General features: G+C 37.8%; 1 protein-coding gene and 1 pseudogene across 1 annotated transcript; both read right to left on the reverse strand.

The window, feature by feature from the left end:
• Positions 1-249: 249 nt before the first annotated feature.
• LOC109192356 (ras-related protein Rab7-like) lies at positions 250-3935 on the reverse strand. Its single transcript, XM_019342956.1, has 7 exons — positions 3839-3935; positions 2172-2198; positions 1978-2077; positions 1640-1786; positions 1475-1555; positions 1223-1368; positions 250-541 (listed from the first exon to the last, which is right to left on the reverse strand). The coding sequence occupies exons 1-7, from the start codon at positions 3889-3891 to the stop codon at positions 475-477; spliced, it is 621 nt and encodes a 206-aa protein (XP_019198501.1). The 5' UTR covers positions 3892-3935; the 3' UTR covers positions 250-474.
• Positions 3936-8035: 4100 nt separating this feature from the next.
• LOC109192312 overlaps positions 8036-12397 on the reverse strand; it is a 6437-nt pseudogene continuing 2075 nt past the window's right edge.

Genomic DNA, 12397 nt, shown 5'->3' on the forward strand with positions numbered 1-12397 from the left:
ACAAAAAATACCACTCGGCCGAGTTGAGCACTGACTCAGCCTAGTTGGGCGCCAACTAGGCGAAGTTAGGTGCCCAATTCAACCACTAGGCCGCCTAGTAAGCCAACCAACTAAAAACCACCTAAGACTAAGATCGCCTAGACAGAATATTTACAACACTACTATTTACTTTAGTATTATTTTGTGAAAAAATTAAGCACTATTTAGCTAAGTAGTACTATTTTGTGAAAAAATTGACAGTAATTGAGTTCCACTGAACCAAACAACTAGTAAATTTTGGTTGTAAAAAATCATCACCAGAAGTGAAAAGAAAATGTACCAAAGAATGACAAAAGTGAATTTCGAGCCAAATGTCACCAATCCTCCTCAAATGTTGGAACCCAGTGTGAAAGGCTTCTGCAGCATGTGGGATTTTGGATGACTTTTAGAATTAAGAGGGGATATAAAGCAAGGCCCCAAAATTGAGTCAGCTCATCAGCATTCACATCCTGTTGATCTGTGTAGATGCCCACCACCAATATCAATGGTGTCCGGCAGATATCTATCAGACACCAAAAATTGAACCATTCAGTCATTTTGAGTTAAGGTTGACTGCAACTATGCAACTGGGGCTAATTTCAATATGATATTAATTGACACATCACATCACAATATTTTTAATGCTATAAAGTATAAAGTATTTGAGCTAGCCATACAACCCCGCTGGATTTATCCCTGCAATTCTCCCCCATTCAAGATGAGATGATTTTTTTTTAAAAAAATTTTAAAGGGTTTAGGGTGCCAGCTTGGCTTGAAAGCTTTTACTTGTTAGAGCATCTTCAACAGTTGTGGTTTTTAAGCGGTTTTTGCAGGTCTGATTAGGAAAGAGAAGATGGGAGGGGAGAGAAAAAGAAAAAAAAAGGTAAAAACCAAAAAAAAAAAAAAACAGTGAAACATCAGTAACGCGACTGCACGTACCCAGTTTGGCGTTAGGTTGCGCTTCACGCGACCAAGGCCCAAAAATCAGAGCATCTAGTGGGTCCCCCAAGTCTGACAAAAACCAAGTGCTTGCAAGAAGGTTTTTTTCTCTCTCATCCACCTAAGCTATGTTTTCTTAAAAACCCCACCAAAAATTACTGATCGGATGCTCTTAAGTGCACTATAATTTCATACTATGTATCATAATTATTTTTAACGCGATACTTTCCTATGTAATAAAGATAACAAGAGTGAGGAAGCTTACACTTCTTCTTCTGGTTCATTCTTGAGAGCATTTTTGGCTATACATTGGAAAGCTGCATCCACATTAAACCCTTCCTTAGCAGATGTCTCAAAGTAAGGTATGTTTCCCTTGGAAGCACACCATGCCTTGGCTTTCTTCTCAGGAATCTGCAATATATTGTCAGATTTTGAGCAAAAGAGACTAGGCAGAGATACATAAAGAAAACCAACAGTTTTCGTTAATTTACAACTCTTCAAACTATAAGAAACTTACCACCCGACTATTGCCACCATCAACATCTATCTTATTCCCCAAAACAACAAAGGGGAAGTTCTCAGGATCAGAGGGACTGGCCTGGCATTAATAAAAGTACTCATCACCAACTACATTGCACATATGTAAAACGAAATTCTGGCAATTCACGGAGAAATCTGTGACCTGGATAAGAAATTCTTCCCGCCAGTTGGATAAATTCTCAAAAGATTTCATGATGTTGACATCATATACCAGAACACAGCAATCTGCTCCTCGGTAAAAAGCCACACCAAGACTTTGGAACCGTTCCTGTCCAGCCGTATCCCATATCTAAGGACACAATGATCAAAACTCACAATTCACAATTACTAAGGTCTAAAGTGTATCGGAATAATGGGATACTGAAGAGTTAAAGTCAGGGTTCAACCCCAACAAACACCACCAAGCGGATAAACAAACTTCAAATCACCAATAAGGAAGAGAAGAAATTGTTATTCGTTTTCAGCCTATTTAAACCTAACCTGCAATGTGTACATCCTATCATCAAAATGAACTTCTTTTGTCAGGAAATCCGCTCCAATGGTAGCTTTGTATTGATTGCTGAACTTGCGATTCACATACCTGAAAGCATAAGAATAAAAGATGCATTACTTGAAGGACCAAAAGCAAAGGGCAATTCCAAGTCACAATTCAAAAAGAGTAAGTCTGAAATTACTGGTTCATCAGTGACGTCTTTCCAACCCTATCAAAATAAGCAAACCACACTGATTCAAGTTAGTTATAAACCAAAAGTAGGAAAACTAATAAATTGGCTTAGCTATTAGCACTGCTTTCGCAATATGTTGACAGCCATAATCCATTTGGTTAGATTCACAATTTCTTTGGTGAATTCAGATTTGCAGTGCATAAAAGTTTCATTTGCAAAATTTTACTAATTGAAAGTTCACAGTTACGCAGAACAACAATGTGTAATGTTTATTTCATATAAAATGACAATATTTTATCAACTTATCCATTTTTCAAATGCATAACTATTAACTACTAAATAGAAAAGAAAAAGAGCATCTGTTTCAATTTTCAAACTTTCAATTACTTACGTTTTTTTTTTGAAAGCCAACACAACGAAATAATATATTAATAAAAAAAGTAATGAATACACAAAGGGGGGTCAAAATCCCAAACTAAAATGCCCCTATCAGAATCAACTGTTGTGGTCAAAGTATGAGCCAAACAGTTAGCTTACCGATAAAAAGAATGGAGCAAGACTCGATGGAACCTAAGAGTTTTAGACAATCACTCAAGACAAAGCCGAAATACGAGAAGGGTATGGCTTTTATAGCTAAAGCTTGGACCAGAACTTGACAATCCATATCAATACGAATATCCCTGAGGCCCTTTTCAGCGATCCAATTGAGAGCTATCTTGCACACATGTGCTTCCGCTAGAAGAGGGTTAGTATCACAACACAAAGGGTAGAATTCCGAATACAAAAACTGTACGTAGCCCTTCCTGTCGCCACCACCACCGACGCATCTACATTACAAGAGGCTGGACCCAAGCCTCTTGTTGCCAAACACCAACATTCCAAAGCAGCTGAAGCATTCTTTACAATCACTGCTGAAGTGGGGACCATTTTATCAAAGCAAGCTTTGTTCCTTGCCAACCATATCCCATGCAAAATGGCTATAATAAATTCCAGGCTGTTCAAACGTTCATTCTGCATGATGCAGTTCAGCCAGACGGATAGTGAAGCTTAATTCGCGTGAAGCTAGGAGGGGGAATAGCAGCAGCATGCCAAACTCGTGAAGCCAGGCTGCATGAAATAAAAATATGATGGGTGGTCTCCTCACACGTTCTACAAAAGGGGCACAAATCCTCAACCTCCCCTCTCTTCAGGATAAGAGAAGATGTAGTAGGAAGGATGTCTCCATTTGGAGAATTTTCAAGTTCCATAGCTTATTCAGTAAAGAAATTCATGAGTGTAATTAGTTTCCCTAACTAGAGCCTGTAACCAAGTAATCTTCAGTCCAGAGAGATAGGTTTATATAATTTTCCTCAAAAAATAAAATAAAAAATTCATTAAAATTTAATTCTTATTTCTGGGTGGTTGGGGGAGTCTGGATCATAGGCATAGAAGCACAAGCACATGAGAACCAGAGATGGTAAAATACAGAAAAAATTTGAAATCAATTCAATTGATAATTATGAAATGCTAATCGTTTTCCAATCCGAAATCAATAGCAATACGCATTGCATTCATTGAAATCCAACAATTGGGAAGTTGGTTTTGCAATGATTAGTGAATTCACTTATCAAATTTGCAGTTCTAGGCTCAGAAAACAAATCATTGAAATTTTGAAAGAAAGAAAGAAGAGGAAATACCCGCTATCACCGAGGATTATGACCTTGAGGAGCATACGCCTGCGAGACGCCATTGTTTCCCGCAATGGAGATGATCACCTGAAGTTCAGGGAGACAGCAGAAAAAAATGAAGGGACTATGACTCTTTTTTTTTTTTTATTATTTTTATGATTAAATAATGAGAAAAATATCATTTTTAGTCCTTCAATTATAATGTATGTGTAAGTTTTAGTCCTTAACTATTAAAATTTTTAATTTTGGTGCATGATTATTCAATTTGTATCACATTTGATCATTGACTATTAACATTTTCAAATTAAGTGCATGACTATTCAATTTGTATCACATTTGATCCTGTCGTTAAATTTTTCGGTCAAAATTCCGACTAAATCACTGATGACTGGCTAATTTATTTAATTTTTATTTTAAAAATTTTTAAATTAAAAAACTTAAAAATAAAAATAAAATAAAATAAATGCCCCCCACCCTCCTCCTTTGTCTCCGGTTGAGATGAAGGAGGAAGGGGTGGCCCGACGTTCTCTTTCTCCCCTTCATTCTTCATCTCCGACGAAGACAAAGGAAGAATGGAGAGAAGGAGAACGTCGGCCACCCCACCCCTTTCTTCCTTCGCTTCCGGCATAGACGAATGAGGAGGGGGTGAGGTTGCTATCATTTTAAAAAAAAAAAGAATTAAAAGTTTAATTTATAAATTATTAAAATAATTTTAAAATAAAAATTAAATAAATTAGCCCGTCACCGGTGACTTGGCTAGAATTTTTACCAAAAAATTTAATGGCAGGACCAAATATGATACAAGTTGAATAGTCATGCACCTAATTTAAAAATGTTAATAGTCAAGGACCAAATGTGATACAAATTGAATAGTTATGCACCAAAATTGAAAATTTTAATAGTCAAAGACTAAAACTGATACATGTATTATAGTCGAGAGATTAAAAGTGATATTTTGTCTTAAATAATTATGCTACACTTATTCTAATTCTCTACTTCTTTCCAATTTTGTTTTATATTTTCTAAAGAGCTTTACTTCATTTTTTTTTTTTTTAGTTTTATTATATTTTTCAATGAGTTTTTTGACTACTGAATTTTCTACATTTCGTGCATGCTTATCAAATTCTTGTCATATTTAGTCCTTTTGATATATTTTGTAGTTAATATTATTTTATTTTTGTTTTACATAAATACCATTTCAAATAAGTAACATAACTATTGTCTAAGAAATTCTAGTTAAAGTTGGTTGAAAATTTAACTGGAAGAACTAAATATAGCAAGAATTTAATAGCTAGTCAATAAATATCAAGGGTGTGTTTGGTTCGTACATGGGAATCAGAATCAAAATAGATAACAAATACTTGGCAATGATAATGAGTTTTAGTGAAAGTATTTTGCATGTTTGGTAGTAGGGTGGAATGAGAATGATTATCAATAATGTATTTGATTATAGGGAAAATTGTAAAAAATGCCCCTTTATAATATGTCAATTATCAATGTCACCCCTGAATTATGAGTGGTGTAAATGTTGCCCCTCAATTGTCAAAACGGTGCACATATAGCCCCTCTCGTAACAGACATGTGGTTCCCCGTTAGTGTACGACACCGTTAAGTCGAAGTAAATATGTAATTTAGTTATTTTTTCCCTCCCTCGATTCGAATTACTAGCGACGGACAGCAGTGAGGAACCACATGTCCATTACAGGAGGGGCTATAAGTGCACCATTTTGATAATTGAGGGGCAACATTTACACCACTTATAATTCAGGGGTGACATTGATAATTGGCATATTATAGAGGGGCATTATTTACAATTTTCCCTTGATTATATATGATCCTATAATAGGAATAAAGATTTTAAAAATACAAGAACACAAAATTAAGACAATTGATTTTAATATAAAGACATCCAAAACACCAATATGAACAAAAAAATTTAAAAAAAAAATTTAAAAGCACTAATCAAAGAGGATGAGATGGAATAAGGGAATGAAAATGGATGATACCCTTATTTTATTTGGGTATGGATTTTTCAATTAAGGTAGGTATTTGAAACTCATGATAGTGTTCTAAAATCCTATCAACCAACCAATAGCAATCACTTTGATACGCATCCCTTAGAGTTAAACCTGTCAACCAAACACACCCCAAATGTAAAATAAATAAAATAAAATTATTAGTTGGAAACAATATGTAGGGGACGACTATATTAGGGGTAAAATAAATAAAATAAAATTATTAGTTGGAAACAATATGTAGGGGACGACTATATTTATTAAGCTATTTTTCACAGGTTTACAAATAGAAAATAAGCTTATTTGTGTGCATGAGGGTTCATGTGAAAACATTTCATCTTGTAAAAAGTATAAACACATTCACATTTTCCATTTTGAAAAATCATAGGCTAAGATTACTAAACTTCTTGGTTTGTAATAATTATCAAATGAATCCTACTCTTAAAAAGTATTTAATAATTATAAAATTGATTCCGAATTTTTTTTAAGTAAAACACTCAAACAATATTTATGAATCATGATAGACGATTGAGATCACACATCGCTTTTTACCACAAGGGTATGCTCTCATTTGATCTTATTTATATAAGAGTCAATAATATATGTTTCTTGGCCTTATATCTAAAATCTAAAATTTAATAGGAGTCAATAATGTTAGTTCTTAACTATAATTTTTTGTTGTTGTTGTTGTTGTTGTTGTTGTTGTTGTACTTGGTAGTATATACTCCGTATAAGTTATATTAAGTGGTTGTTATTTGTGTTGTTCCTTTGCACTTTTTTTTCCTCAATTTTACGCTTCACATTTTTCGCTTGACATTTAGTGATATAAGTGACATTAAATATTTTTATTTGGTGATCTTTGGGTTAGGCCCCTAGTGAGGCTCAAACCATGACCTTTCATTTAAAAAAAAAAAAACTTCATGCCACTAGACCACAAGATTACTTGTGGAATCAAAATTGTCATTATGATAATATTCGTAGGACTGAAATTAACATTTACCCAATAAGATCTATGTTTATTTATTTATTTAATATTTTTTATCATTGAATTTTACTAATTTGTCTGTTATTCATTAGACATTATTCAATCTCACATGGTGCATATTTTCAACTAATATATTCATGAGAATAAGAAAATTGTTTTAATCGTAATACTAAGTTATATAAATATGCATGTATTCGTATATAACTTATAACTATAAATTTTCAATTAATTAAATATCCACAAATTATTCAAATCGAACCTCTACCACACCCGTTTATGAGGCAAGCTAGATACTCTTACCATTTTCCCAAGCTTGACTCCTTCTAGATATTGAAATTAAATTGGCTTAATTTGACGAAATTAGGACCATTTTCCCAAGCTTGACTCCTAGATATTGAAATTAAATTGGCTTAATTTGACGAAATTAGGAAAATTTGAGTTTAATAATGATAATGATAATGATAATGATAATGATAATGATAATAATAATAATAATAATAATAATAATAATAATAATAATAATACCAAGATTATATGGTCTAATGGTATCCGGATTGGACTTCCATTTGGACGGTTGCGAGTTCGAGCTTCAGTGGAGGTGTTATTGGTTCTTTGTGTTAATAATAACAACAATAAAAAATTCATAAATTTCAAACACTTTTTTAGCCAATTTGATTTGCTTGAAATTTGGTATTGTTATAGTCTTATATAGTAAAATCATCAAAATTATAGTGTAATTCTTTTGATGAGAATGTATGTAAAAGTATTGTATTCAATCATAATGTCTGAGATTATAGAGAGTGAATATATAGGTACTAGATAGAGTCATAGTCTAACACGAACAATATAGTCATAGTCTAATACGAATAATATAGTCCTAATACTCTCCCTCAAGCACAAGGTTGGGTAGCCAAAACATTGAGCTTGTCATGGAGAGAATTAAAACGCAGAGACGAAAGAGACTTTGTAAAGATATCCGCTAGTTGATCTTTGGTTGAAAAAAAGTGCACCTCTAACTCCTTTTTAGCTACTTTATAGCGAACAAAATGATAGTCGATCTCAATGTGCTTCGTGCGGGCATGAAACACTGGATTGGCACATAAGTAAGTAGCTCTCAAATTATCACACCATAGTCGAGGAGGAGACGCAGGAGGGATGCCGATTTCATGTAACAGGGAAACAAGCCATGTAACCTCTGCAGATACATCAGCTAGTCTCTTGTATTAATTCTGCTTCAGTTGAGGAACGTGCCACACTCTGTTGCTTCCGACAAACCCAAGATATAAGATTACTGTCCAAGAACACAGCAAAGCCACTAGTAGACTTGCGATCATTCGGATCGCCAGCCCAATCTGAGTCAGAATAGGCGTGAATATCCATAGATGTAGACCAAAAAATATGCAGACCAAGATTCATGGTTCCCTTTACATACCGCAAGACTCTTTTTAGAGAAGCCTAATCCGTAGTAGTGGGGGCATGCATGTGTTGACACAAGAGATTAATAGCATAAGATAAATCAGGACAAGTTACTGTAAGATACTGGAGAGCACCTGCAAGACTCCTGTATTGTGTATGATCGGCATAGGGAACGACAACATCGTCAGTGATTTTCGCAGAAGAGACGGATGTGACTACTGGCTTGCAGTCTACCATGCCGGCACGTTTGAGAATATCCTTAATGTACCGTTGTTGTGATAAAAGCATATCACCAGATAACGGGACAGTTTCAATACCCAAAAAGAAAGAAGGCACACCCATATCACGAACCTTAAACTCAAGGGCTAATTTATCAATAAGAGCAGTAACACGATCTGAGTCAGAACCCATAATCAAAATGTCATCAACATACACCAAGAAATAAAGACGAATATTGTCACGGGGAATAGATAAAGAGAGACACATCCGTCTTTGAAGGCGAGAAGCCCACAGAGACAAGAAAATCATGTAACCTTGTGAACAAAGCAAGCGGAGCCTGTTTGAGCCCGTATAGAGAATTTTTAAGCAAACACACATGATCAGTTAACGACTTGTCCTCATAACCAGGTGGTTGTCGCATGTAAACAATCTCAACTAGCTTGCTATTTAAAAAAGCGTTGTGAATATCCAACTGGCGAATAGTCCACCCACGAGATATGGCTAAAGATAAGAGAAGGTGTACCGTAGTGGGCTTAAACACAGGACTAAATGTCTCAAAAAAGTTCTCTCCAGCAACCTGATTAAAACCCTTGGCCACCAACCTAGCTTTGTGACGTTCTATTGAACCATCGGCCTTCCGTTTGGTTCTGAAACCCACTTGCAACCAACAACATTCATACATGGTTTAAACGGAACAAGATGCCACGTATGATTATGGACCAAGGCATTGAACTTCGGGTCCATCGCATCACGCCACTCAGAAAACTTGACCGCCTGAGAGTAACAAGTAGGCTCAGGTGCTATGGTAGAAATAGTGGTTAAGGTGACATGTTGATGCGGACCCGAGCTACAAGGACGCCCGCGCGGCCTGCCGCGCTGCTCAACTTGCTGGTCCGAGACATCCGCTCACTCAATGCAGACTGCTCGGTACCATTACCGTCACCATCGCCAAAAGCCGACACGGGCTCATCCGATCGCCGAGCGCCATCAATAGCCGTGGCCGAGACACCACTCCCTCGGCATGTCACAACTGGTGCAGCAGCCCAAGGTTCGGAACATGGTCTAGCAACCTGCGAGGCAACAGGAGAAACAAAGGGAAACACATTCTCATCAAATCGCACGTGGCGACAGATAAAAACCTTGTTAGTGTTAGTATCTAAACAGCGGTAGCCACGATAAGACGGAGGATAACCTAGAAAAACACAGGGAGACGAACGAAACAGGAGTTTATTGCGATTATATGGACGAAGGACAAGAAATCACAAATAACCAAATACTCGCAAGTAAGAGTAGGACGGGGGAGATCGATGAAAATGAAAATGAGGAGACTCATCAGACAGAACACGAGTAGGCATTTTATTAATTAGATACACAGCATTTTCAAAAGCATAATCCCAAAACGAGACGGGACAGATGCTTGAGCCATTAAAGACAGCCCTGTCTAAACAACATGACTATGCATGCGTTCCACTCGACCATTCTGCTCGTGAGTATACACACAGGATTGCCCGTGATGAATACCCAGCGAAGCAAGAGTGGAACCAAGCTTTTTATATTCTCCCCCTAAATCATACTGGAAAGAAATAATCTTACGAGAAAAAGAATGTTCAACAAGTGACCGAAACTTATCAAATATAGCACACAAATCAGACTTTGCACGCATTGGATAATACCACATATAACGAGTGTAATCATCCACAAACAACACAAAATATTTAAATCCAGTCACAGAAAGTAATGGCGCAGGGCTCCAAATATCTGAATATATTAATTCCAAAAGATGCGTACTAGTAGTTTCAACACGAGATAAAGAAAAACGAGAAGATTTTCCCAATTGACAAGAGGAACATACATTGGGAAGATTACTAGAATTAAATGTACAGACGAATACGCTAGAATTTGACGCAAGACTCGAGAATGTGGATGCCCCAACCGCATGTGCCAAACGTAAGAGGATCACGCAGCAGGGGAGGCAGAAGACGCAGGCCACGTGTAGAGACCTCCAGACGCATGTCCCTTAAAAAGAACCTTCTTGGTCAAAATGCCCTTCACATAGAAACAAAGAGGGTGAAACCCAAAGAAAACATTATTGTCTTTCACAAAACGCTGAACAGATAATAAAGAAGAAGAGAGACCATGGACATGCAAAACATCATGCAACTTAAACGACCTAGAATCAGTGGCTAACGAAGCGAAACCAACATTAACAATAGACAAACATGTACCACTGCCGACTCGCAGAGTTTCCGAGCCCTCATAACTTGTCGCGGAAATCATCAATGATGAATCAGGAATAACATGATTCGTAGCACCAGTGTCTGGGAACCACTCATGAGGATCGATGTGGTCACTATTCTCACTAGAGATAGCCACATTCGCTTGAGGAGTCGGGGGGGGGGGGGGGGGTTGAGAAACGATGCCAACATGAGAGAGTCCCATGTCCTTGTTTGTTGCAGATTTGGCACCGAGGACCCATGCCTGAGCCATGCCCGCAGCCGCGGCCACGTCTGTCGCCGCCCGAGCCTCGAACGCGACCTTGCTGCTGTGTCACGTTGCCACGGCCACCGTGACTAGAGGCCCCACCGCCTCGGCCAGCGGCCATCGTAACCGGCGGTACACCGCCGACTCCATTATCAGCACAAATCCACTCATGTGACACCAAGAAATCCGCCACGTCTGCAAGCGAGACCGCAGCACCCCGAGCTAGGGTTTCCACAAGTAGACGAAACTCAGCAACCACGAAAGACGTATAAGTTCTGATCGTCTAACGTAACATCGCGACCGGCAATAGCTAAATCATCAATCAACAGCTGTGCACGACCAATATAATCTGCGATGGAGGAATCACCCTGCTGAAGGGCTTGCAACTCACCGAATAACCGCAACGCCCGAGAACGCGAGGAAGAGGTGGGAGATTGTTCGATGGTGAGCTAAAGTTGCCGTGAAGTAGAACGGCCAACGACGAACCGCATCGTCTCCTCCGAAAGAGACGAAATTAAGAGGGATAAGATAGCCTTGTCTTACCTCTTCCAAGCCACATGCCGAGCCACGAGGTCGCCCACCGCCGTTAGACTGTCGGCAGTCGAAGCAATGACATCGGCGGCAGTGACCGACGCTGTGACCGGGTACAGTATACTTCCATCGATGAAGCCAAGAAGACCTTCACCTTCTAGAAACGGTAGCATCTGTGTCCGCTAAAAATATAATTACGGGAGGTCAGTTTCAAGGAAACAAAGTGATGAACCCGATGAGAGGCTATTCCCAGTGGGCATAGGGGAAGTCTTAGTAACGGGTGGAGACCTTCCATTAGAGAAAACCTAGAAGTTGATACCAAATGAGAATGTATGTAAAAGTATTATATTCAATCAAGAGTACATAGAGCGAATATATAGATACTAGATAGAGTCCCACATGCTCTGTCAGGTCGGAGTGTGGGGGGCCCTTAGGATTGGTCAGCCTTTTTGGGGTAAGGGAATATATAGATACTAGATAGAGTCTTAGTCTAACACCGAATAATATAAAGTCCTAGTCTAATAGGAATAATATAGTCTTAATACTTTTCTTTTGGAAATGCTCCCAAAATTACAACAATGGCAGATTAGAGACTGGGGGGACAGCTTCTTCGATCTAATAATGAATTGTTAAGTTTGAAGGATACATAAATGAATGGGTGAATGAAACCAGGACAGAAATGGTGTATTGTATTTGTCAGTCCAGTAATCGTCTGTGTTTATACCAGGCAATTGCAGCTAGGGATGTCAATTTAGCCCTGAACCAATGGGCTGGCCCATTAAGCCCTAAAAATTGCAGGGCTAAAATCCAAAAAGATCAATCCAATAAGAAAGTAAGCTCATTGGGTTGGCCCTATTGGATTATTGGATTGAGTTGGGCCAACTCATGGATTGTTGAGCTGGCCCGTGTGATATTCAATGA

Source organism: Ipomoea nil, unplaced genomic scaffold, assembly GCF_001879475.1.
Source record: "Ipomoea nil cultivar Tokyo-kokei standard unplaced genomic scaffold, Asagao_1.1 scaffold1770, whole genome shotgun sequence".
Lineage (NCBI taxonomy): Eukaryota > Viridiplantae > Streptophyta > Magnoliopsida > Solanales > Convolvulaceae > Ipomoea > Ipomoea nil.